Below are 27,069 nucleotides of genomic sequence, written 5' to 3' on the forward strand. Positions count from 1 at the left end.
CTTGGAGGTCATCTAGTCCAACCCCCTGCTCGGGCAGGAAACCCTACACCATTTCGGACAAATGGCTGTCCAGTCTCTTCTTAAAAACTTCCAGTGTTGGAGCATTTACTGCTTCTGGAGGCAGGCTGTTCCACTGATTAATTGTTCTCACTGTCAGGAAGTTTCTCCTTAGTTCTAGGTTGCTTCTCTCCTTGATTAGTTTCCACCCGTTGCTTCTTGTCCTGCCTTCAGGTGCTTTGGGGAATAGCTTAATTCCCTCTTCTTTATGGCAGCCCCTGAGATATTGGAACTCTGCTATCATGTCTCCCCTCGTCCTTCTCTTCGTTAAATTAGACATACCCAATTCTAGCAACCATTCCTTATATGTTTTAGCTTCCAGTCCCCTGATCATCTTTGTTGCTCTTCTCTGTACTCTTTCTAGAGTCTCAACATCTTTTTTACATCGTGGTGACCAAAACTGGATGCAGTATTCCAAGTGTGGCCTTACCAATCAGGACTACCTGCCCCTAGCAGTTAAACTCCATCCATCTTTCAATAAGTCTGAAGCTGAACTGTGTGCCCTCTAGAAGTAAGCAGAAAAGTTAATTTCTAGAATTGTTTTTCTGAATAGGATTTTTCTCATCTTTACCCTCATCATTTCATTACAGTATGCCATCTCAGAGTAGCTTACAATATGAATAATAGAAAGGAAATAGAAAAAATTTTAAAGAAGAAAACTTTAGAAACAAATGTAAAGTTCATCCATACAAACTTGATAGATCCAAACGTTTAAACAGAGTGCTATAAAAACCCATAGTACTTTAGCTATTTGGTTTTGTTTTGGAGAGCAATTTGTGTTATATTCAATTCATTTTCCTCCTAAAACTGGTTCCCTTTAGAACCAGAAAGAACTCTAGCTTGTGGTCAAGTTATCTTCCTTTTTCTAGCCACTTGTTCTCCAAACGCATTTGTGGGGAGGTATGGATGAAGTAAACAAGAAACCATGATCAAAGTCATTTCCTGCTCTTATCTCTGTCACTCTGGACCAAGAGATCAAATGACTTTAGTACCACTTGGATAGAGGACATAGGTGAGCATTAGCCTCACCCTCTTCACCTAGGAAATTACTGCTTTTGAATTAAAAGGAAAACTCCTGGCGAAAAATCTAAGGGGAAAACCTGATGAATTTGGCCCCAAAGGTAAGGGCAAAATACCTTTGGTAAGTGCTTGCATGTCCTATTTTTCTCTCATTATCCTACCTGGATCTTATGATTAATTTACAAATGTCCCTGAAAATGCCCTACCCAGCCTCCTTTTAAAGATTTTTTTTTTTTTTTTTTTTTAACAAACTCAGAATCTTGCACCACTATTTTAAGTCCACATTTGGGCATGTCTGAAGGCTGCATGTCATTACATCGAGCAGTGTGACGTGGGAGACATACAATTACAAAATTGGTCACTTTTCCTTTCCTTGCAATCCACTTTCCTTTCATGCTCAAAATCTTAAGGCTTTTTCTGATGATTTTTTTTTGTACTACTTCAGTGTAGATTTTTAATTTCCCTTGTATCAGCCTTTCCACTCTCCAAAGTCTCTTTTCATTCCCCTGTATTACTTCACCAGTTTTTTTGTGAAATTTTTGCTATATTTCCTCATTCAAATCATTTCTCCTTTTCACTATCTTTTCCTTTCATTCCCGTATCTTCAATTTCAAATTTTGTGTTTACTTTTACATTCTACCCCAAAGATGCGTTTTCATGAGGCAACTGGACTTTCTTGTTTTTCTTTGAAGACTTTTCCCTTCTGATCCAAGAAGCTTCTTCAGCTCTGACTGGATGGTGGGGAATGGAAAGATGTAAAAAGATTGCAAAAGGTGATCATGTGTCATAAATATGAGTCAGTTGCCAAGTTTCCAAATTTTGATCATGTGACTATGGGGATGCTGCAACAGTGGTTAAGTGTGAAAAATGGTCATAAGTCACTATTTTCAGGGCTGTTGTAACTTTGAACAGTCACTAAATGAACTGTTGTAAGTCGAGGACTATCTGTATATCCTACCTCTTTCTCCTGTCTTAGTGCAGTGGCTTGGTAGTTCCGACTGTTTTCAAAGGGGCACCCGCACTTGGCATCCTTCTCCAGTATATGTGAGACAGAGGATCCCCATAAGCTATGTTGCTCGTCTGGCAATTTAAAATAAAAATCTAGAGTGCCAAATACTGGAACTTTAGTGTTGAGGAGATTGTCCCTCTAGAGATAATTTAAATGCAACTTGAAGAAGCAATTTTTAGCTTTAAATTCTCCCAAGCCAAACATTCATTGGCAAAAGGGTGGGGGGGGGGAATATAAACCTACTCAAATTCCAGTGCACTTTAGAAAAATATAAAGGACAATATGAACCTCTGAGCAAAGCTATTGGTCTGGATCCAATGTAGAAATAGCTGCTTATAAAATTGCAAAAAAAAAAAAATTACAAATATTGAGGTTGCACAGAGAAAATACATTTCAGACACGATAAAACTTAAATAGTTTTGCCTATACCTAATTCCTCTGGAATACACAGATTCCTGAAGTAAAGCATTTTGTTTGCTTCCCTGTATTTTTTTCTCCATCTCCTAATACAATATTTTTCTACCTTGACAACTTTAAGAGGTGCGGACGCCAACTCCCAGAATTCCAGTTGTCAAGCTTCTTGAATTCTTGCCCTAATAGATTCAGACTTGGATCAGGAGGAAGATGCTATTTATTTCCTTTCTCTGGCTCTCAGCCTCTATCTTTATTTTAAAACAAAACTTTCCAGTACAAAAAGGTAGGGGCTAGGAGGATTTGCTTCTTATTTGCTTCTTAATCTCCTTCTTAATCTCTCTCTGAGATTATTATAGATTTGGATTATTGGCTGCCTATTAGCGCTCATGGGATGCCACCCATTCAGTTTATCTTTACTATACAATAGTCAATACATTATAGGGCTGTTTGACAGGTTCCAAGTCACAATGATGAAGTTGGCAATTTTTGGTGCCTTCAGATCAATTTTTGACTCTGGTGACTCATTGGATATATCCTGGCAATTTTCTTGGCAAGGGTTTTTGGAAACGGTTTGCCATTGTCTTGTTCCCAGAGCTGAAAGTGACTAGTCCATGGTGCACAAAGCAGGACTAGAACTCATGGTCTCCTACTTTCTAGCCTGTTGTCTTAATCACTACATCAAACTGGCTGTCCAGGGAAGTCCTATCTCAGCCAAACCCAAGTAAATTGTGGTTTAGTTACATTGTCATCCTTGCTCTGCCCCCCCCAGCCCACCAAAAAGGTCCCTAGCTCCCTCTTTTCCTATTAAATATCAAAAACAGTGTTGTCTAATAGTGCTAACAACAATAACTGGTTCATCTGCTGCATTTCCTTTCAAGGTAGGCAAATACCACTCTGACCTATCTACTAGTACTGTGTGTGTGGGCCAGAAACATGCCTCTCTTGTCACTGTTTTCCATTTTTTTTAAAAAAAATAATAACTTCACTAAAGAAATAAAGCACCTGATTTTTTTTTTAAAAAAATCACTATTGAAACACTAACATGTCTTGAAAGCTGGACTTGCATGGTTTTTTTTCCCCCCTCCACTAGGTGAAATCGACAAGAATTCTGCCACTTTCTCCTTCTAAACCAAGCAACAGAAAAAATGGTAATTTTCTTTTCCTTCCTCTGTGGTCAAAACTAGGTCAGCTGTTGGGCACCTCAGTGTTGGAGGCTGAAGTATTCCCATGAACACTCCCGAGATTGGAATGATTGACTAGCAGAGTGCATGGAGTAAAATCATAATGCTGTCATTCAATGTTTCTCAATCTTGAGAAGGTTAAGATGAGTAGACTTCAATTCCCAGAATTCTCCAGCCAGTCATGCTGGCTGAGGAATTCTGGGAGTTGAAATCCATGCATCTTAAAGTGGCTAAGGTTGAGAAACACTGCTCTAGCTACATCCCACTGGCCCCTTATGCTTAATAGGTCAGGAGGCACTTAAAATATCAGTGCTCTTGGACTCACACCTCCAACAGGTGCAAAGGAGGTGGGAGCAGAACATGACTAGGGTGACCACAACGACCAAAGAGAAAGAACTTCTCTGTAGTGCCTCAAAATGGCTAGACAGTTTTGAATGGCTGTCTACCATTTCTTAAAGTAAAGGGAGCATAGCAATAGCACTTGGACTTATATACCGCTCCACTGTGCTTTACAGCCCTAAGCAGTTTACAGAGTTAGCATATTGCTGCCAAAAATCTGGATCCTCATTTTACTGACCTTGGAAGGATGGAAAGCTGAGTCAACTTTGATCTGGTGAGAATTGAACTGCTGGATGTTAACAGAGTTAGCTTGCAATACTGCATTCTAACTACTGTGCCATTGTGGCTATTAGTTGAGATCCTCAGTATCCAGGTTAGAGGATCTTCTTTGCCTTGCTATTAAGCATGACTTAAACATCCTTTGCTAGTGAACTATAACATGCCCAGGTTGCTGGGGGACATGTAATTCCACACTTTTGGAAGCCCGGCTTAAGGACAAGTGCTCAGCTCCGTTCCTCTTTTAGCTCCTTCATCTTCTTCTTGTAGGTTCCCTCATCTCTGTTTTCTATGATTTTCTCTCCAGTTTCAGAGCCAGTCCGCTACCAAACTCCACATCGCCAGCATTCTTACCTCTTCTCACCTGCACCAGCCCCCAGACCGGCAGGGCGTCCTTTACAAGAAAAATAACCGCACCGCTTCCTACCAGCGCTGCTGGTGTGAGCTCCGAGGAAATCTTCTTATCTGCCGGGAACAGCCTGGGGACCGGGCTCCTTGTCAGCTCATTGTGTTAGAAGGCTGCACGGTGGAGTTGCAGGAATCCTCCTCTGAGCCTCATACTTTTAAAATCTGCTACCCTGATGACTACCCTGAGCAGACCTATAAGATGGCAGCTGAGAATCAAGAGACCATGGAAGACTGGGTGCGCGCTCTGAGCACGGCGGGATTTGAGTACCTCCGAGCGTTGGTTACTGAGTTAGAAGGCCAATTTTACCGGCTGAAGAGCCAACAGTACTCAAAGGAAGAAGCAAGTTGCAAGGCAACAGACCTTCCTTTGCTGTCTCCAAAACCGGTAGAACAAAGAAGGTTCTATCACATGGATTTCACTTGCCTCCATCGGGAATTTGGGAAGGATGTCAAAAGGGCTAGGAAACAGTGGCAGGAGGGGAAGAGGAAGCTCATCCCAGAAAGTGAGAGTTTGATGCCTTTTGAATAGGGCAGGGATAGGCAACCTTGGCTCTTTTATGACTCGTGGACTTCAACTCCCAGAATTCCTGAGCCAGTGGGAGTTGAAGTCCACAGGTCATAAAAGAGCCAAGGTTGCCTACCCCTGGACTAGGGCGATCGGCAATCCCCAAACAATTGGCTGCAATCGATGAATTTGGAGGCGCCTAAAGTTTCAGTCGAGTCGATTATCGTGAAAAATATAGTTCTTGCTTCAAAATATTGGTTCTTCTTTAAATGCTTTTAATAAATATGTCTTTGGAAAAAGTTGAGAGCCATTTCATTTTTTGTGGCAGTCACTGCATTCAGGAAGAACAAGAGCTCTTCTTGGGAAAGGGACATTTGTGGGTTTCTTATTGTGGGTTTTGGTTACACCAATGTCTAGTGAACAAAATTAAACAGTGGTTTCCTCCCCCCCAAGGTCTTTTCCAGGAAGTCAAAATATTATTTTCCAGTTACGCAGGACTGGGATCTACAAATATTGCAGCCAGATCTATACTAAACAGCAGGGTCCTATTACTAACAAAAATGGGCACAGATTCCCAAATTAGGTTTAGAATAAAATATGGAATCCAGTTTTGAAAAAAGACCATCTATATTGGCTTCTGCAGTCTGATACTATCTAGATTCTAGATGGCTGGGGCTACAATTGACAACTTCTAGTCAGCACAGCCACTGTGGTGCAGGCATGCTAATTAAACAAGTATTGGCAATACTGCTTAAGACTTATATACCGCCCCACAGCACTCTCTGGGCAGGGTTTACAAATGTTAGCTTATTGCCCCCAACAATCTGGGTTCTCATTTTATCAATCTTGGAAGGATTGAAGGCCGAGTCAACCTTGAGCTAATCAGGATCAAACTCCTGGCAGTGGGCAGAGCTAGCCTGCAATACTGCATTCTAACCACTGCACCACCAGGGCTATTAGTTGAGGTCATCAGTATCTAGGTTAGAGGATCTTCTCTGGCCTAATATCAAATACCACTGTAGACAGAGAAAGCAGGGATGGTGGTGTTTCCCTAATAATTAGCTTTTACCCCCACTTTAAGTAGAAATATTGTTTTCTATGTATCATTAAGGATTTCCTCAAGCTTTACTACAAGTTGCATCATCTGCATTCTCATTTTATTTAACTCAGCTTTAGAAAAAAAAAAAGCAATCCTTACTTCAGTTAACTCTTTCAAGAAGAGTCCACACCTTTTCTGATTTTTCTGAAGTCTGATCCTGCATAGAATCATTGGGCAGTGATTCTCACATGATCTCCCAGTAATAAAAGATTGAGTCTGGGGGATGTTTTAATTTTGGGGAGCCAATGGAGGAAGTGCACCCTGGGAATACCTGCTTCCCTTCTTCAGGAAACTCTTGACAGACAGAAGAGATGGGATGTTGCATACTATTTATTCTGAAGATCTCAAATCTTAGATTTTCTATCCGGATTCTTAAACACACCAAAAAAGAATAAAACTGAAGTGTGTGCTGTGAGCAAAAGCCTAGCATACACTACTGTACTTTATTTACAATGAAACCAAATATACATATGAAAATTTAGTGTGTGTGTGTGTGGGGGGGGGTTTCGGTTGGCAACAAAGAGAATAGAGAATCAGGTTCCCAAGATAATCCCAGTATATTTATCTTTTACTCCTTGTTTTAGCTTCCACAATATAGTGCTTCATTTTCCTTTCCTACTTCTGCCATGTCTCCAATGAAACTTGAACACTCACCAATGTGAGTGACAAATGGCTCTCCAGATGATGTACAGCTGTTAATTCCCTGTTGGCTAGACCAGGGGTCCCAAACCTCTGGGGCACGGCCCACTACCAGGCCTTGAGCCATTTGGAACTGAGCCACGGAATTGGCAAACGAATATGTGCAGGGGGCGTGTATGCCCGCCGCTCATGCAAATGGTGCTGCGCATGTGAGTGCGCTTGCCTGCCGCTCACGCAGAACCATCTCCCTTCCCCCCCCCGTTGGCTCCACAAAGCCAGAAAGATGGGGGAACTCTGGGCTAAACCCAAGATGACTTCAACATCTGGAGGGCTACAAAATCACAATGTATGGGCTAGGAAGAGGGGAAGGGATCATGGAAATTACTTGTAGAAAAAAGAAGATATGAAATATTTACAGTGGTATCTTGGTACTCAACTGCTTTGAAACTCACCGAATTTGGTACTCAATGCATTTTGACATGAAAATTTTGTCCCGGTACTCGTTGTTTGTTTGGTACTCAACATACCAGCTAGAACTTGTTGGTGTCGGCTGTGTTGTGACTCACTATATTCCTTATGGGAAAAATTTGTTTGGTACTCATCATGCCTCCCAGAACCAATTAATGATGAGTACCAAGGTACTACTGTATTTTCTTATCAGAATCACAGCCTTCCAGTAAAGCGCTTCCCCAGCCTAATTAAACTCCTAGGAATGGTTAAGGAACTGCAACAGAAACATGTGGAGGGGAATGCAACTTCAAATCTCTGAAGACCATGGCAGATTCATCATACTTCATATTACTGATTAGCGGGAAGGCCAAATGAAGAGCCGAGGTGGCGCAGCAGTTAGAGTGCAGTACTGCAGGCCACTTTAGCTGACTGTGTTCAGCAGGTCAGCGGTTCAAATCTCACCGGCTCAAGGTTGACTCAGCCTTCCATCCTTCCGGGGTAGGTAAAATGAGGACCCAGATTGTTGGGGGCAATGTAAATATATATATACATTGCTTACTGGTGTACACCGCTTAGAGAGTGCTTGCACTTAAAGCGGTATATAAGTCTCATAAATAAATAAAAATAAATAAAATTCCACCAGAGGCCCATCCAGGTACTATTCAAAGAACAGGATGTGCAGTGTGTCCAAATCATTGTAACAGACCCAAGGGATAAAATGCTTTAAAGAGCTGAACCAACTGGAGGTTTTGCTGTGAACCAAGACTTCCACTTCTCCCCCATGCCAGGCTTGTCCACACGAGTCTTGGATGATTGTATCATTCATTTGGCAGCTGCCAAAGGAGCCGTAATCTCCCTTTCCATTTCCTACAGTTTTCCCTCTGAAGGGGAAAACAAATCTGCGATGGCACCATAAGGGTTGGTACAACCTTGGACATGTTTAGTGGAAAAGTAAACAGTCTCGCATCCCTGCCCATTTTGCACTCTGCCCTCGCAGGGCATGGGATGAAAAGTACGATGAGATGGAGTGCCTAGAAAAATCAAAGCCTCTCTAGGACTTGATTTCAGTCACAAATGTCAGAGTATGCAGTTAGCTGTCCAGAAGGAAGCTGTCTGACTCCCAGCACAATTTAGGACTAAATCTAAACCACTCTGGGTTGTTTGAATCCACCTCCTTCTGGTTAACTGAAATTTGTATGGTACAGGCTTTCTGAACCTGGACTTCTTCAATAAACAAAACACTGCTTTAGATCTGAACAATCCCATAAAAATAAATAGCTTAATTCAGAAATAATAGAACAACAGAACTGGAAGGGACCTTGGAGGTCTACTATTCAAACCACCTGCTCAGGCAGGAAACCCTATACACAGGTGGCACGCAGAGTATGGGCACGCACGCTGTCACCCCAGTCCTAGGCCTTCAGCTGTGTTTTAAAAAACCTTTTTGCTTTAGGCCTCTGCTGCCATATGCAAAAAAAAAAGAGGTTCACTCAATCAATCAATTTCAACTTCTTGCGGGAAAAAAAAGATCTCGCAAAGTTGGAAAGGATTGATTGAACTTTTTAGTCCCACCCAGTCTGCCATTACCACCAAAGCCACGCCCACCCAATGGGCCATGCCCACCCAATGGGCCACATCCACCCGGCACCCGACGATTACATAAGTGGGTTTTGGGTTGCAGTTTGGGCACTCGGTCTCTAAAAGGTTTGCCATCACTGCCCTATACCATTTCAGACAAATGATTGTCCAATCTCTTCTTAAAAACTTCTGGTGTTGGAATTTCCAATTAATCCTTGGTTAACAAAGACACTCAACAAATGTGGTCTCTATTTTGTTTTGTTCACATTTTTAAACAAAGCAATGCAGGAGGATGGGGAATCTAATAAAAATGAAGCACAAATTATTAAAAAAAACAAAGAAAAATTATTAACAAGTAGGACAGCCAAGAGTTGTTATTTGTAATTTACTGCTTGACCAAATTAGGGGCAGTGGTTAAAAAAAACTTTAAAAATAACAATAAGGCATGGGGAGATGATGGATTCCTAATTTCCAGTGTCTGTCCCATTAAATAAGAGCACAAAATCAAAAAAATCCCAAGTATCTGTATACATAATTACAATACTGAAACATATATATAATATATGTGTTAGAGAGAAAAAGTATATACAGAGAGGAAAATAGTCTAATAGAACATTTTTGTTAGGGATGTGAATCCAAAGAGAAACTGCTATTTGGTACAGATATATTTGGGGAAGTGAGATTCTGAAACAGGCTCATGATTTTCAAACTATTCACAACTGCAGAGAACGTGACACAAGAGAAGGAAAAGATGCTGCGGAAAAATTGGGAACTCACGAATCCAGTATGGACTCATAATACTGTAGCCCAATCTGACTTCCAAGGCAGCAAGAATTTATCTTCCAGTTTCAAATTCCCCAAATCTCTTTCCATCATTCCTAAGCTGATCAACCCTACGGCCTGCCAATATTATTTTCCTAGACTGCATAGAATAGAAACCCAGAGTTTTGACAATTGCCTTCTGCTCCACCATTAAAGGTTTGCAAGGGAGTATCGGCATGTAGTTCCTTAAAAGGAAACAGAACTCCACTGTGGCCGCACAATGAACCACAGAAAAAAAAATGTCTAGAGCAAAATACATTCCAATTACTTTAAAACAGTGTTTCCCAATCCTGGCAGCTTTTAAGATGTGTGGACTTCAACTCCCAGAATTCCGCAACCATTCCCCAAGCTGGCTGGGGAATCCTGGGAATTAAAGTTGCTAAGGTTGAGAAACACTGCTTTAAAGATCCATTTTTGTGGGACAAGGAAATCAAGCATGCATCGTATTTGTTAATATCTACATCAACAAGCTATAAACCAGTTTTAAACCAGCTTTATCAGCTACTGCTCAAGAAACCCTGTAGCTTTTGTGAAGACAGGGGAGCAGCACTAAAATAGGAAAACATTCTCAGTTATCTTCATTTACTATCTAAGTAAATCAGTGACGGTGAAAAACTAATTCTTAAGGAATTTATTCTGTAATGGAGAAGGACCTTTTGTTTTTAAGGGATAGGATTAAACGCTAAATGTAATCCAGTAACAAACATTTCAATAATTTACAGCTATAGCCATTTGGAGAGAGTTTGCTCAAATCTCCTCTTGGGGACGGAAGTTCTCCCCAAAAGTAAATACCTCTTTTGGACAAAATAGCAAGCAATCAGACAAAGGTTACCCTCCTAGATTTCTCAGGAATGTTTCTGCCAAAAGCTATTTCTGAAGGGCAGGAAATTGACTTTTTTTTTCTTTGTTCTGACTGAAACTATTTGACTACATGCCAAAAACAGAGAACCAGAAAATGCAGCCTCTCTTTTGGACCCAATCTAATTACTTCTCTTTGCTGAGCTAATGCAGCAAACTTTTCTAGAAACTGAGATTTTTTTTTCTCCCCCTTGTTGACTGCTAGGAATCCCTTATATAGGAATAGCCAACTGGCCAAGCCTGGCTTCCTTAATTTCCCACCACGGTTTTGAGACAGATTGTTGTAAAAAGCCAACAGAATCGAGCTTCTCTTTTCCTGAACGTCCAAGCTCGAAGAAGCCACCCTGGTTCCATGTCTGCCTATCAACAAATGGTTCTGGAGAGGCAATTTGGCCAGGAGACAAGGCAGCTAGCTTAGTCTGTAGAAAGCCATGCAAGGGGAAGTACCTATATACGTGTGTGTGTATGTGTGTGTGTGTGTGTGTGTGTGTATGTGTGTGAGATGTTTCCTAAGTGCCTTGTGGAGCCCATCAGCTCCATTGAGGAGAATTGGGGGGAAATATGCGATAAAAGGGCCAATCCACCTTGCAATGACAGAAGTGCCTGTTAATATTGGGGAAGGGCCAGAGTCCATATTTGGCCTCTCTGCTAAGGGAGGTGATGTCATCCCTGGAGTGGTTAGACAGTTTTAAAAGGAGATGGTTCCATACAAAGTACTTGTTAAGAATGCAATTACTTCCGTGTTTAGGCTCCCAGCTTGGGGGGAACAAAGGAGGGTAGGTGCAGTTGCATTTGTAGGTTGTGGTGAAATTCACAGGGGACCACCAAGTTCCATATCCATGCATAGAGCACAGCATCTACCATGGACCTTTTCTCTCTGGTCATTACGGTCGAGGAGAGCAGGATGGGGGGCTCCAGCCCACCTCAGGCACACGAAAGAGGTAAACATGAGGACCCTAAGTAATTCTCCTCCAACGCTCTCTCACCTTCAGTCTGGGGGTTTTCCACGTCCAATAATGAGTCCCTTTGGCGTACGTCCTCTGGTCCTTTGGGTCCTTCAATCACACTATGTCTCTAGTGGCAACTATCTTCTTGGTCCTTGGGAATTGTTCAGCCTTGTGTTGTCCCACCCCTCAGTATTATTCAAAAATAAGTGTCCTGGAGCACAGACCCCCCTGGGGTTTCCCCGTCTTTTCCATCTTCAGGGGCTGATTTGGGTTCTTTCTTTCTCAAAGACATCTTTCTTTCTTTCTTTAGCTTGGCTTCCTCTTTGGTTCGTTCTTTCTGCTGCTTCTTCTCCCGCTCCTTTTCCTGCTTCTCCCGCTCCTTTTGCAGCTTCTTCTCCCGTTCCTTCTGCAGCTTCTGCTTCTCCTTTTCTATCTTCTCTTGCTTCTCCCGTTCTTTTTCTTTCCGCTTTTCCACTTTGCTGCTGCTGCTTTTCTTAGGGCCACCTAAGGGGGTGTTGTTTCCAGTAGGGGAGGGCAGAGCAGCATGAAGACCTTCAGAGACCACCACCTGGTTCTGGGCAGCAGGAGGGAGCGGGGAAGGGGACTCAGCCAGGGTACTTATGGAATGTGCTGGGGAGAAGGAGGGGCCGCTGATGCTGCCTAGAGCAACCCTGTGTTTTAGCCCTGTGAGGCTAAGGAGGCTGGCACTGGCGGTCAGGGGAGGGTTCATACGGTAGCGCTCCTCAAGGATGGCTCGTGAGCCATGGAGTCGGCGGGAGGGCTTGTACTGGAGCTCCCCCCGAGTTTCCCGCCATTTTTTTAGTTGGGTGGTATTCTCTCGCTCGATGAGGGCTTCAGTAACTGGAATATTAATCACCTGAATGAGATGGGAGAAAGAAAGAGGAGAAGGAGGAATAACTACATGTGGCATCTTTTGATCCATCTTCCCGTCTACAGGTGAGGACTTTGTCATGAAGTACGTGTAAGCCAGGAGCAGATCTCATTCAAAATTCCTGTCAGTGGAAGGAGATCCTCTGCTTTTACACACTTACACACACACACACACACACACAGCACTTAGATTTATATACTACTTCAAAGTGCTTTACAGCACTCTCTAAGCATTTACAGAGTCAACATATTGCCCCAATACACACACACACACACACACCCCTAGCAGTGCCCATCACAGCATTAAAGCCAGGAAAAACCTTCTAAGTATTTTTTTTTATTACATACTTAAAGAAAAGCTAAGGACATTCTTCTCAGCCAATTTCAAATTACTGCATAAATATGGTATTCAAGAAGCATTAGGCATCCCAACTAAGTATCTGAATTTAAAGTCCATTAATAAATTCAAAATGTGACTTATTTCAGCAGGCTTGAAGATCTCAGGGAAATGTAATTGTGGGATGATGTAATAGTATGTAATGGGATGACCTTGGGAGAAGAGGACAAGAGACGGTGCCCAGGGAATGATCAGGTGAAGTAGCCTGCAGCCTGGCTGGCTCAGGGATTCTGGGAGTTGAAGTCCACTGGTTGTAAAGTTATCGTAGCTGCCCATCCCTGGCTTACATTATATTTGAAAAGCGTGTTCCATTACATGGCCAGAAATTTCAGGGCAGCAATATAAATAAAGAACAGCAACGAAGAAAAAAGTTGGGATTCTCACCTCGTGGACCAAGTATTCCTCCTGCATGGCCTGAATGGGGAGATTTCGCAATTTCTCCATTGTCTCATACATGCCTTGACAAGATCGCAGCTTGTCCACCGAGCCCAAGGCGTTCCGGAGTAGCACTAAGCCCACCCGGAAAATTATCTTCACTCCTGCAAGAACATAAAGAGGAGGAAGAGAGGACCAAATCAAAGAAAAGGGACACAGGAAGTTAGAATAGAAGGACAATGGTAGGGTTGCAAATGCAAAATTGATGCAGAGTCCACTAAAGGAGAAATGTCATAAAGTTTTAAAACAATCCTAGCTGAATTTGGCTCTCAAAGCCAGCATCCCGTTTTAAGCAATGTGCAACCAATCAGGGGCCTCTGGGTGTTTGTGAAGATGTATGTTGCGAGCTGCTAGGAAAATGCACCACCTACCCCTGATTTTAATCTGCATTTTATTGCTCACTAAATGAGTAATCATCATTACATTGTGGAACAGTGTTTCTCAACCTTGGCAATTTTAAGCAGGGAATTCTGGGAGTTGAAGTCTACACATCTTAATGTTGCCAAGGTTGTAAAACACTGGTCTAAGTGATCTTAATCTGACTCTCAAACTGGGAGACAAGCCGGCTGGGGAATTCTGGGAGTTGAAGTCCATCCATCTTAAAGTTGCCAAGGTTGAGAAACACTGTTGTAGAACAGAGAGGGTTCTATAATAAGCTCCTGTGCACTTGGCCTATTCTGAACGTACCGCTATAATCCAATTTTTTATTTAATAATCCCGGGTTCTAGCACAGAATCACTTGGTTGAGGTGGGTTTGATTGAATAAATAAATAAGAATAAAATAAATACTGCAGCTGTTATCCCAAGCATTCCAAGCATTTTGCAAAGACAAGCCTTGTGGAATACAATGAAATTCCAAGTTACAATGCATCAGTCCGCACCCAGACAGACAAAATCCATGTTTTCAATACCATGCATAATTCACAAACATCTGACTCGTCAGCTTAGTTCTCCTAATAAACATATTGAATGATCCCCAGTACCATTTCGAGAATAATTATGTCAGACTAGGTTTGACATCATATAATTCTGCTCTTTCTCTCCCTCCGCCCGTTTTTTTGTTTTGTCAAACAGCCATCAAGACAGCCAATAAATAATGGTTGGGTAGGTTTTCCTCATCCAGTGAATTAAAAGTATTTCGAGGTGTGTGTATATGTGGAATCAGGAGATTGCAGAATCACTGTGGGTTTTCTCCCTTCTTGATGAAATCTGTGTTAAGGGAAGAAACAGGCATGCAGAACTTGACAGAAAGCCAAAGAGAATTGAAGGACACAGCTCACCTTCACAGAAAAACATATCCCACACACGTAACACAGAGCACCAAGGCAAGGTCCGGGAGAAGATGCACATAAACCACTCGGTCATATACAAGATGGGGTCGATCTTGTATCTCTTCAGGTGACGATAGGCGATGGGAGACGCTCGTCGGAGAAGTGCAAAGAAGATCTCCCCATCTAACTGGATTGCCTCCTGAACAAGAAGCACAGATGAGATCTGAAGTGAATACAGGGGCTCTGGAAGTGATAGCCTGCATTTCCCCCACCAATGCTTTTATCTTCTCCTCCGAGGCCTAGACAGGGTTTATAACCTCTGTGAGCAGCAAAGAAAGTTGGGGAGATGAGACGCAGAATTGAATAGTACATTGCACCAAGCTATTGTTTGCTTAGCCACCGTTTGATGAACACAGTCCAACTGGCTCAGTTCAGACACCAGACTGAGCCCTAAAGCATGGCTCATATGACATTCCAAACCAAAGTCAAATAAACTTTACAAAGGGGTCATCCTGTTACCTGAAGGCCAATACAATCTGCAAGACTGAAGTGGTTGCCACTGTTCAAGGTTTCTGTAGGCAAAATTGTGTTGCTCCTTTCAATTCAATCAATTAACAAACCAGACTGACCTCAGAGGCACGGCAGGGCTCAGCTTTGCCCATCAATAGACACTTGCCAGAACCTGACCTACTCGTGACAGATAACTCATGATTTAACTCAGTCTTAAGATCATTCACAGAATATGAAATTTCAAGTTGACCCAGAGTGGGGGAGAAGGGGAAGTGAGAAGTTGGAGAAGAAACCTGCCAAAAAAAGAAGAAAAAACCAACTTTGTAAGAAGTACAGATTCTAGCTGTGGAAGGCAAAAAGTTTGCAGGTGGCATCTGCCAGGAATTCCTTAAAGGCAAGAGATCTATTTTCAAAACTGCTCTGCACCTGCACAATCCTGAAAAAGATGAGCTCCTTTAAAGAGCTGTAAAGGAGTCGGGGGGGGGGGTTGCCTTCAAATTCAATGCCCTACTGAATATTTTTCAAACTCCGGGCCTCCCACTCTTTTCCAGGAAATTCCATCCTCCAATACAACATAGCCCTCTATTAGAGATAATGTTAAGTCTTCCTTAAATCATACCGAGAAGAACCATAATTTCTGTACAAATTAATAAGGGAATTCCATCCGTTTCAGCTAGATTGGAAACCTACAACTGAATCAGGTACCCTTCCATTCATAATTCCCTCCAATACTCTTAAGATTCCATTGCCAAGATTCAGCAAACAATGAATATTTTTCATCAATGCAACCTATTTTTTTAAGTCAACAATGTGTAAAATCAAAGCTGGTTTGTTAAGCTTCCAACAAGGTAGTCCTCAATTTACAACCACAATTGAGCCCAAAATTTCTGTTGAAATTTGATTCATTTGTTAAGTGAATGTTGCCCCGTATTACGACCTTTCTTGCCATAGTTGTTAAGTGAATCAACATAGGTGTTAGTAAATTAGTAACATGGTTCTTAAATGAATCTGATTTCCTCGACTTTGCTTGTCAGATTGCAAAAGGGGATCACATGATCTCAGGACACTGCGAACATCATAAATATGAGTCAGTTGCCAAGTGTCTGAATTTTGATCATGTGACTGGGGGAAGTTGCAATGGTCATAAAGTATGAAGTCACTTTTTTCAGTACCATTGTAACTTTGAATGATCACTAAATGAACTGTTATAAGTTGAGGACTACCTGTGTGTTTACTTATTTATTTGTACACATCTATTTTGGCTGTTTTAAAAAATCCACCTTTTAAAAAAAAAGAGCTGTTATGCTATTTTTCTTCTGGTGACACCCAGGTTACTATTTCCAGGATCTTCAGCATTTTAATAAGACATGGAACCCCTAGCGCCGATCTTTACACTGGAAGTTTTTGTGTACAGCTAGTCCTCAACTTACGACTGTAATGCAGCCAAGATTTTCCACTGTAAGTTATGATGGTCATAAGTTGAGGCATCCACATGACCAACCTAATTTTACAATTTCATTTTGCAATAGCTCTTAAGCAAATGTCCGGCTGTTGTTAAGCATGTCAGTAAGCTAACCCACTGTCTGTTTTTCTGCCAGAAACCATCGTAAATCATAGTCATGTCTCCGCAGGACACTGCAAATGGTCATAAATGTGGGCCAGTTTCCAAGTACTCAAAAGGCAATCACATGAATGCAAGGGGGAGGGGGGAGGGAGGGCGCAGCCATCGGAACTTCAAACAGTTGCTAAGCGGCCGATTGTTACGCAAGGACTACATGTAATACAAAAGGTATTCCCAGTGAAGAATGCTAAACTGCTTTTCTCTATGGGAATGCAGTCAAACTTACCAATCCAGCACTGTAGTATCCAGGAAGATATTTCTCACAGATTTGCACCAGGCACCAGAAAGCTTGCTGTGGAGAGAGATCAAGGAATCTTTAGCCCAGATAATCGCAGCAGCCACAGCTGGATGCATGGCAGACCAGCATTCTAGCAAACTCTCAGTTAAAACATTCCAGTTAGGTGAACTAAGCCAGCAAATTCAATTCAGAGGTATTATACCAGCAATCTTCAGACTTGGCAACTTTAAGAATTGTGGACTTCAATTCCCAGAATTCCTCAGCCACCCCTGGCTGAGAAATTCTGGGAGTTGAAGTCCACAAGTCTTAAAGTTCCCAAGTTTGAAAACCCTTGCTTCCAGGTTGCTTCAATGACACAGAAGTAACACCTCAGAGCTGGTAGCAAAGCCAAAGGAGGAGAACAAAGTCACAATTTGAGAACAGGCCCAGATCCCTCAGGGCTGCCAGTTAAAGTGTAACCGTTATGTTTTAATACCATACATGCATAACGCTGCATGAAAACACGGATACTGTCAATGCTCTGGACCCTGCTTCTAGAACTGGTAACATTCACTGGTAGTTCAAAAGGACAGACCCTGGCATGTAACAAAGCAGGATGCCTGGTGCAAAAGAAGACTTCCAAGCTGCAGCGACTCTTATATACATGCCCCTACCTGCTAAAATATTTGGAAAATATAAATTAAAATTAGGAAGTATGGTTCTTTCCCAGAGAAACTATGCTTTCTAAACTGGCAACTGCAGTGTGAATGAAGCAGCTCCTCACCTCCGCGGGCATATGCATCAGCAAAACGGCAGCTACGGGTGCTTGTGCTTGGCAATAACCTTCTTCAGGCCTGTAGATGGTATAGGCTTTCAGGATGCGATAGAGGTCCTGCTGCCTGCGATGGAGAAGGATGAGGAGTGCAATTAATTTCATTTAGACTTTTGGACCCTATTGGAGCTCCCTGTTCGCAAGACCAAACTTTAGGAAAGCAGAATTCTCCATTATGTTTCTTTGAGGGTATTTAATTAGAAACAGAGCCTGTGGGCTAGTTAATGCTCAGCATTGCTCAGATCCTGTGCCAGGATGTTAATGAAACAGCTAAAAGTGGCCTGGCAGACGTGAATTCCTGATTAACATTATGTCCCATTATCTTAAGTCTAGAGATAATGAAAGGCACATCAGACACAGGAGCAGGTGTAGAGCTGGGGTGGTAGAGGAAATTCAATGTAAGAAAGAGCTGGGCCAATATAGGTAGTCCTCGACTTACAACCCCATTGTTTAGCAACTGTTCAGTTACAACAGCACTGAAAAAAGTGACCTACGATTGGTGGCCGCATTTACAGCTTTCCCGTGATCATGTGATCAAAATTCAGGCCCTTGGCAACTAGCCTGTATTTATGAGGGTTGCAACACCCCAGGATCGTGCAATTGCAACCTTCCCAGCCAGCTTCCAACAAACAAAGTCAATTGGTGAAGCTGGATTCACTGAACGACCACCTGATTAACAATTGCAGCAATTCACTCAATAACCGTGGCAAAAAAGTTCATAAAATCGGGCACGACTCACTTAATAACCGCCTTGTTTAGCAATGGAAATTCTAGTTCCAATGGTTAAGTCAAGGAGTATCTGTTTACTTATGAAAGTTTCAAAAGGAGTTGGGGATATCGAGCTGCTCTGGTGTGTAGAGGGAGAACCGTTCTATGAATTCTGAGAAAGGAAAGGATCGTAAAGATCTGAGCACTGGAACAAAAAGAATCCCTTCTTTAATTCTCTCACCCATGGCCTCCCCGAGCTGCAAACATCTCGTGGAAAGGGAATTGCCTATGGAGGTCCTTCTCAATCACATCTAGCCATTTGGGATCACCAGGCTGACGTTCCAATTCCTAACAGAAAAGAAAAAGCCAACAAGGAAAGTCGGTGAAGCCTATCTTAAGAGACTTTTCCTTTATGCAGTGTTTCTCAACCCTGGCAGCTTCAACTACTCCCAGAATTCTGGAAATTGAAGTCCACCCATCTTCAAGCTGCCAAGGTCGAGAAATCCTGCTCCACAGGATCGATTATCAATTGCTGTTCTGGAAAGGATTCCAGAAAGACACCAGGTCACTGCTTGTTCTAGCCCAACCTTCTTCCTTCTCACTCAGTTATTCAGGAGAGTTCCCAGATGTTAAGTTTAGGGGCTTTTTATTGCAGTTTATTAATACAGCTTGATATTACTTGTAAGCTACCTCAGAATAAGTTGACTTTGGAAAAGTAGGATATAAATATACCTGTTGAAAATCCAACATTCTGCATTCTCCAAGACAGTAAACCTCCCTATTTTAGTAGCCTCAAAGGGTGCATGGAAATACCTCAAATTTTCCCTGATTTTGATCCAAAAGCTCCTTGCTGTTTGAGAGTAGCTGCCATGCTTTGGCACGGAGAGAAGAGGGAATCCCTTTCCGGCACCGCAATTTCACCTACAATAAAATGAACAAGCATTAATATGTGAAATAAAGAAACAGAAATTCAAAACTCCCGAGCAGAAGTTAAAGCTCTTCTTTATTAGCCAGGAACAGAGGTCTCTAACCTTGATCTCTGCTCACCTTCTGAAATCTACGTGACAGCCACTTATCCCAATGAGAAAACATGTCCAGCCACTTAAGCTCCCTCTGCCTGGCCACGTCCACCGGGATGGCGCTTTCCCTGCAACAAAAAAGCAATTGAGGAAAACGATGAGCTAAGAAATATGCTAAAATGTCGTGTCTTGCACAATTCTAAGTTTTACTGCTCTTCAGGGGAAAGGCTAAGGAGCTATGCAACATGATGGGTCTGTCAGCCTCTCCTGCATATTATGAGATTTCATACCAGCACTGTTTGACTGAGGAAGGGAGAGCAAAACAATTCAAACTGTAAAAGACAAAGCTTGGGGTGGTGGCAAATTAAACTTCTCAAAGGCTTATCTATCTTTTCCCCCAGAGTCTTAGTTCTTGGAAGCTCTCGTCTACAACCCATAGTTCATTGTGACAAGACAGGTCACAAACGCCCTCTAAGCTAGCATGCAGTCATCCCATTCTGAACATACAAACTTTGTTAGTCTATATTTAGCTAAATAGGCTATAGACACTATAACAACACATTTTTCACTGTTCACACATACAGAGTCAGGTGCTGTACATGATAAAAAAAAATCCTGAATTATACTTTTGGCATCTCTCTCTTGCCTTATGGTTCCAAGAGGATTATGGGAGAACAGTTCTTTATACATCTGTATCTGTAGGAAAAGGAAAGGCAGAACCTGGGAGTGGAGTGAAAAGAGGGATCAGCCTAAAATCCATATGAAGCTACAAAGTCCAACACCCCCCCCAAAGCTGTTGACCTTTATCTAACTATAACCAGGTGCTGACCTTTACTTGAGAAGATCTGTATGCACAGGCATTTAGCAATAAATCAGCTTAATCGAAGTTTTGTGTGTGTGGTCTTTCCTGTTTGACAGTATCTCACTGAATGTTTCTGTTTATGGTTTCTCAATGCCCATTATTGCCTCCAAGATCAGCTTATGCACATCACCACCACAAACAAGGTTCACACATAGCCTCCACCTTAGCAATAAAACAAAGACATGAAAGAACGTGCAGGGCAGCTGGGCTAGTATGATCTGAAACTAGGAAACTGCCTTAGCCTGCTGTGAGTCACAATTCATCAAGCCTTCCCTGAGAGCTTATGGGGCAATGAGAATTTGGTTGGTTATATGAAAAACTAGAATTGTGTAGCATCCAATTATAAGGGTACCCAACTTCATTAGATTCAGGCAAGGGGGTTCAGGATGATGGTGATCATAAAGAAAGATCTAGGCAGGGTCTCATTAACAAAACCCAGCAAAAAACAGGAAGGGCTGCTTGCCAAACAGGAAGTGGTGAGACCGATTGTAAAAAAGTCATAGAAATAAATATTCTGAGTGGGCGAAAAGAATACTGTTCTCCCACAGTCACACCAATAGGAAGAAGGCAGTGACTGATGCTTTTGTGGAGCATATTTTCTCTGTCAAAAGAAGCAGATGCCCGAACATTATTAAGCAGGTCTTTCACTGCCCTAAAGAAGACTATCAACCAGCCTCCGGTCACTTATTGACCATGATCGTATCACAGATGCAATCCTGGACTTGATCAAATCTTCCTAGCAAGGATAAACACGAAATAGACAAGAGGTAATTTGGATCACACTGATCAATATCCAGGTCTCAGCACCTGGCCAATTTTATTTGGACTCAAAAGCATGAGAAGCCTGCTTAGTAGTTGAATTGGACCCCATCAGCAAATCCCAAGGTGATAACTCCAGTCCAGGAAGTCCAAGGAACATTCTGGAAGAAGGCAAAGGCAAACTTTTATATTTGCTAAGAAATGATTTGTGAGGGGAGGAAAAAAGCAAATACTATTGCACGACTAAATTATATCACTCATGCTGTAGCTAATGTTTGATTATTGAATAAGGTAGGGGGGAAAGATGATTAAGTGTAAACTGCAAACCCCAATTCTAGACTGCTTTTCTAACCCTCTGTTCCAGGTTAAGCTATGAATAAAAGTGAATGTAACTGGAAAATATATCCAGAGCTTAGTCAAATACTAAATACTACCATCTCTTTTTCAATTGTAAACCAAGTTAGTTCTTAACATACAATTATTTTTCTATTGGTTACTCTGGATGTGCTGATCAGCTTTCCTCAAAAAAAATAACCCTTTCTGTAGAGGGTTCCCACTCCACAAGCAGCTGAGAACGACATAAGGTTAGTACACATGGTTAGGCAGGAATAGCAGCTAATCCACAACCAAAAAGAGAATCTTGCCACAAAGAAACACCATCATCCCCTCCCACAGTATGTATGCCAACTGAAACAAAGCGAAACTTATACTATAATTTATAATGTTAACATGCTTTGTTATTAGCTGCTTTCCTGCAGAAAAAATATCAGCACCCTCAGCAGGCTCAGGATGGGCAGCAGGCACACTTTTTTTTACATATGTAAATCTATAAGAAACTTTTATATTTAGCAAAAATTGGCATGGTTTGTTCCATCTATTATTTTAATGGCAACCTAAACAAGAGTTCAGAGACAATTCTTTGGAGATAATGCTTATAAATAGCAATTAGCTACAACAATTTATAACAGAATACAGTCTGCACCATACCCTATTCCTTTTTAGAAGAGTAATTTCACCTGCTAGCTGCTGAGAATTAAAAAACAACATGAGAAAGTAATTATGATCTTGCCGTTTTCTGTTTTCCCTTGAAAGAGGACCGACTGCTGTTAGACAAAGGGGCAGACATTAAAGGTTTCTAGAACTAGAAAAATGGTTGTGAAATTTCCTTCAGCATCTCAAAATACCTCAGGCTGAATCTAATCTGCATAAGAAAAGTTGGCATTTGTTAGCAAATCTTTTTCTTTAATGAATGATCAGTTTCGGAGACAATTGCTGGAATTTCTGCATTAGTGCCCAAATGGACACCGTAATGAATGGGTCAAGGTCTAGATGTGTACACACACAGTGTTACATCCCACAAGAGATTGCGGCCACAGGGAAAAAAAATACTCTCTTCCAGTCACCAGTCTATAATAGCCATATGAGTTTGAAATGCTAACTGGGTGTAGTTTGGCACCTGCCACTCAGGGACCGTGGAAAGCGGTACATGTTATAATGCTGCATCTGTGATCGAAGGCCACAAGCTCACCGCTTCCCAGACTGCTGCATGATAACCTTTTCAATCAACTCTAAATTTCCTGGCTGAATAGGATGTTGAGACCCTGTGGCAGAGAAAGCCAAGAGAAAAGAAATAGTCAAATTCCAAATGGCAATGCTGGAAAACTCTTCTGGAACGGCAACACGTGCTTTTTCAGACTGCACAAAGAATGCATCAACCTCAGCACAAATTCATTACTGTAGCTGCCACCCTCTCTCAGCTGCAGTCTCATGGGAAACATAAGCTGATTCTAAAACAATCAAGAGCTTTAAAAGCTGCTTGAAATTAAGGCTTGTGGGATGTGTGCACAGAGCTTTTACAAATTTATCTAATGGGAGGCAGCATCTCCCTGAATTTATCTAGCTCAGAAATTAAGCAGAAGCAAACTTGCAAGAATTTGGATGGGAAATGCTTATATTCACCCTAGTGCAATGTTTCCACACATTTTCAAGTTGCCAAGGCTGAGAAACAGTGCCCCAGTGAAATGCCAGAATTATAGGCTAGACTGGGAAGCAAATAAATAAATAAATCCAGGAGGCAGTGGCAAGCTACTTATCTATAATTACCATGAAAACTATAATGTCTATACATATCAGATAGTTATCAGATTCAATCTTGGCTTTAAGAAGACTTCATCCTTTCAAGTTTTGACCAGTCAAAATCCTGAAGCAGTACATTTTTTTTGCTGCTTTTCTTTTTGCATCATTACAAAAGTATGCAGTTACTGCAATAGAGATGATTTAAAGAGAATGGTATGTGGAACAATTTTTATTACAAGTATTCAGACCAATGAGAAACCATAGAAAGTCTGGAATTACATTACTGGTGCTCAAAACAAAAGAAAAAAATCCATCACACTTATGGGCCAAGTCAAGAAATACAGCCACTCAATCACAATGAAAAAATGTATGAAGCCACACCCCCAAGGACATGATTCTGATTTCACACCAAAGGGAAGAACATGAAAACTGAAAAGGAAAAATATAGTTATGGAAAAGAAGATAGAAATACATCTTAGCTATATATGGAGCAGAGAAATGACTCATTTGGCACACCAGAGAACCAATGTTACAATGTGATATTTAAGTATTTAAGGAAAAAGAACCTGAGATAGTCCAATTGTTTATTCTATTGCCCCAAGCTACTCACATTTATGGACCTTCCCTCCCATGCAGAAATGAATAGTGTGCACAGTATTGTCCACTTCATTAGAGGAAGTAAAATGCAATTTGTTGGTGTCACCCTTCAAATTTGATGCATGACAAGTACAGAAAGATCAGAAGAAAGGGAAGGTTTTTTTTGCTGAAAACCAATAGGATGTTTTTTCATTATTCTTTCCTGGATGCTAATCAGAAAAATGAAGCATTATTTTATCTCCCCAGAACATTATATCCCAGAGCCACTACTCTCAAACTAGAAAAAAGTCATTTAAGAAAGCTAATCAATAATAGACCACTGATACTCTTTAACTTAGTGGCAGCGTAATTAGGATAGTACTTAAGACACAACTACTTCTCCTGAGTTGACTTTCACCAGGATAAGAGCTGATGGCCCACAGGGCAGAAATTTGAAGCTTTCCATTATCAGCATCCTAGTCCAAGTGAGAGTGATGCCTATCACTAGACTAGTTTGATTGGGATAAAGCATTTCTTCTCCCCAGCATAGAAAGGCCATCATAGTGGTGCCAATACTTACAGTGTAATAGAATACTGGCTGCCCCCCAGGAAGCCATATTTATCAGTCTTACGGTAGGCAAGTCCATTGATTTCAGAATCAGACCCCAGAGAGCTAACATCGTCAAGGAATCCAGGACCAGTCAGTGACTCCAACGTGCCTGACATGAGACTAACAGAATCTAAATAACTCAAAGTATCAGAAGCCGGAGGGACTTTGGATGCAGTAGTGCCCAGACTAGACTGGGAACCCATGTCTTGAGGGGGCCGAGGAACGGAAAAGTCATGAGGTGTGAAACCCTCTGGAGATGTTGGTGAAGTCTTCTCCGGTGGGGTCATAGGACTTGGGGCCACCACGATCACCGTCGGTGAAGCTGGTGGAACTGGTAGGGGGTTCACTACCACGTCTCTTGGCAAAGCCACGGATGACATCCCCACGCCGTCACTCACAATAGCCTTAGCAAGGACAGGAGCCACCGAATTGACCACAGGACCCGTGTCTGCTGAAAACCCATCTCCTGCACCCATGGTTAGGGTTTCAGACCTCGTCTCTCCAGGATCTGCCCCCTTTCCAGTATTGTTGGCCACCAGGGTCATGTCTGCCATCATCGTGGTTAACGTCACCTCTGTAGCGTTGCAAGGTGCTGCCGGGGTCGTAGTGCCAGTTGGCAGAGTGGCTTCTCCGGGATCCATGGTTGTTGTTGCATCATTGGCTGTGGCCAGAGGCAAACATGGCTTGCTGCCGTTCGTAGCCACTTCTAAGGCCTCGGAAGTCGGAGCCCTCCGCTTGAGAACGTGGAGGACCGAACGAGAGGCATGGGATCGAGGGGGCGGCGATGGGGGATCCCCAGAATCTGTCTCCATAACAATGGCCCCCCTCCCCCCCAATGGGGGGGACGCGGCCTGGTCGCCCAGCCAATGCCTGGGCGACGGTGAGGAGAGGAAAGAGAGGAAGGAAGCCCAAAGCTTGGCGGCTCCCTCTCCCCCCCGCCCGCCTACCTAGACGGCGGCAGCGACGGCGGCAGCTTCAGTAAAAGAGGGAGCGAGAAACAGAACGGCAGCGAGAGCCACCCGAGTTGCGCACGCATTCCAGGGTGCCCTGGCCGACATTCACCCAATGAATAGCGAGGAGGAAGATGGATTTATCCAATCACGAAACGAGTAAAAGGAATGGACGCTGAGGGAACTTATAACGAAGACTGGGGGAAGTGCCCTATGGAGAACTAAGCCAATCGGAATAGATCGGGGCATGGGGACATAGCCAATCACTAAGGGGATTTAAGAAACTGAGACTCAAAACGAGGAAAGGAGGCGATGAGGTACTCCGGCGAGAGGCGGGACTAGCGGGAAGCGTCCGCCAATCCCTGACAGGAATCCAGGGTCGGGATTCCGTTTTTCTTAGCCAGGAACTGAAGATTTTATAAGCCGCAATAAAGTAGACTGAAATCATTTGTCCGGGGGGGCAAAGAAGGCGTGAACTTGAAACACTACGCAACCAATGAAAAGACGAACCGGCAAGCCTTCTCCAATCAGCAGGGAGACCCCTCCTCTTGGCGCCACCAACGCACGTGACACTTGTACGTGTGCCGTATAGGCGGCGGTTGTCGTCAAATTAACGGCAGCCGTAAATGCAAGTCTTTCAGAGTAGCGTCCTTCCCATCTAATAAAGCATCGGATTGTTAAAGTGGACGCAAATATTTCCAACCTTGGCCAATCGATTGAAAAGCCACACATATTTCTTGTGGGGATGGGAGGTGGCTCCAGACGACTCAACGACGCTAAGCCGAGCTCCTCCTGCGCTTCTCACATTACAAGCTAACGTGCGTCGAAGCCAGAGACCAATAAGGGAACGATTCGAGCGAGGTGATCGACTGAGTTGCTTCGGATGATTTTGATTGGCATCTGGGTTGGCGAATCGGGGGCGAGGGGAGGGTCCCAATGGCACGAAGCCCGGGAAAGACGGTTTTTAACGTTCTTTTGCGAGAAACTGGCTGGTTCCGGCGGTCTTTGCACGCCGGGTTTCCTCGATCCTGGTGTCTTGCGTGTTCCCGCGCAACGTCAGGATCCTCGAAGTAAGGGAATCTAAAAGCAGCGGCTATGCTGATTGACTAACAGGGATCGGCTTTCGCTTCCCTCCGAAGTTTTTGTTTCTCCCTGTTTGGGCCATTGCTAAATGCTTTCGTTTTTAGAATAGAATAGAGCTGGAAGGGAGCTTGGAGGTCTTCTAGTCCAGTCCCCCGCTCAAGCAAGAGAACCCGCTATACCAGGGGTAGGCAATCTCGGCTCTTTTATGACTTGTGGACTTCAATTCCCAGAATTCCTCAGCCAGCTTTGCTGGCTGAGGAATTCTGGGAATTGAAATCCACAAGTCATAAAACCCGAGGTTGCCTACCCCTGATCTATACCATCTCAGACGTCGTCCTCACTGTTAGGAACTTTCTCCTTAATTCCAGGTTGCTTCTCTCTTTGGTCAGTTTCCAACCATGATTTCTTGGCTTGTTAATTGCGAAGTCATGTCTGACCCATCGCAACCCCATGGACAATGTTCCTCCAGATCTTCCTGTCCTCTACCATCTTCTGGAGTCCATTTAAGCTCACACCAGTGACTATCCACTCACCTCATTCTCTGTCATCCCCTTCTTCTATTGCCCTCAATCTTTCCCAGCATTAGGCTCTTCTCCAGTGAGTCCTTCCTTCTCATTAGGTGGCCAAAGTATTTGAGTTTCAACTTTAGG

General features: G+C 42.8%; 2 protein-coding genes across 5 annotated transcripts; one reads left to right on the plus strand and one right to left on the minus strand.

Moving 5' to 3' along the window:
* The first annotated feature begins 378 nt into the window (after positions 1–378).
* LOC120302198 (sesquipedalian-1-like) lies at positions 379–5,508 on the plus strand. 4 transcript variants are annotated; one of them, XM_039330273.1, is made up of 3 exons: positions 379–1,198; positions 3,591–3,648; positions 4,604–5,508. In XM_039330273.1, exons 2-3 carry the CDS (start codon positions 3,646–3,648, stop codon positions 5,231–5,233), a joined length of 633 nt encoding a protein of 210 aa, XP_039186207.1. In that variant the 5' UTR covers positions 379–1,198; positions 3,591–3,645; the 3' UTR covers positions 5,234–5,508. The 4 variants fall into 4 exon arrangements, with proteins under 4 accessions (XP_039186207.1, XP_039186205.1, XP_039186204.1 ...); XM_039330271.1 differs by having other exon boundaries at positions 379–1,178; XM_039330272.1 differs by lacking the exon at positions 379–1,198 and adding an exon at positions 1,215–1,850.
* Positions 5,509–9,510: 4,002 nt separating this feature from the next.
* On the minus strand, positions 9,511–25,471 carry TBC1D10B (TBC1 domain family member 10B). Its single transcript, XM_039330357.1, has 9 exons — positions 24,357–25,471; positions 19,532–19,631; positions 19,298–19,405; positions 18,726–18,832; positions 17,729–17,843; positions 16,954–17,019; positions 14,606–14,795; positions 13,275–13,429; positions 9,511–12,479 (listed from the first exon to the last, which is right to left on the minus strand). The coding sequence occupies exons 1-9, from the start codon at positions 25,196–25,198 to the stop codon at positions 11,799–11,801; spliced, it is 2,364 nt and encodes a 787-aa protein (XP_039186291.1). The 5' UTR covers positions 25,199–25,471; the 3' UTR covers positions 9,511–11,798.
* Between the last annotated feature and the right edge of the window lie 1,598 nt (positions 25,472–27,069).

This window comes from Crotalus tigris, unplaced genomic scaffold, assembly GCF_016545835.1.
Source record: "Crotalus tigris isolate CLP2741 ecotype Arizona unplaced genomic scaffold, ASM1654583v1 scf7180000024427.8105951120:4207309, whole genome shotgun sequence".
NCBI lineage: Eukaryota > Metazoa > Chordata > Lepidosauria > Squamata > Viperidae > Crotalus > Crotalus tigris.

Excerpts from the sequence above, each read along its gene's own strand:
- TBC1D10B (XM_039330357.1), bottom strand. The coding sequence starts at position 25,198 with ATGGAGACAGATTCTGGGGATCCCCCATCGCCGCCCCCTCGATCCCAT. Across the intron at positions 19,406-19,531 it reads TGTCACGTAGATTTCAGAAG|GTGAAATTGCGGTGCCGGAA; the intron begins GTGAGCAGAGAT and ends ATTTTATTGTAG. Across the intron at positions 17,020-17,728 it reads TGATGCATATGCCCGCGGAG|CAAGCTTTCTGGTGCCTGGT; the intron begins GTGAGGAGCTGC and ends CTCTCTCCACAG.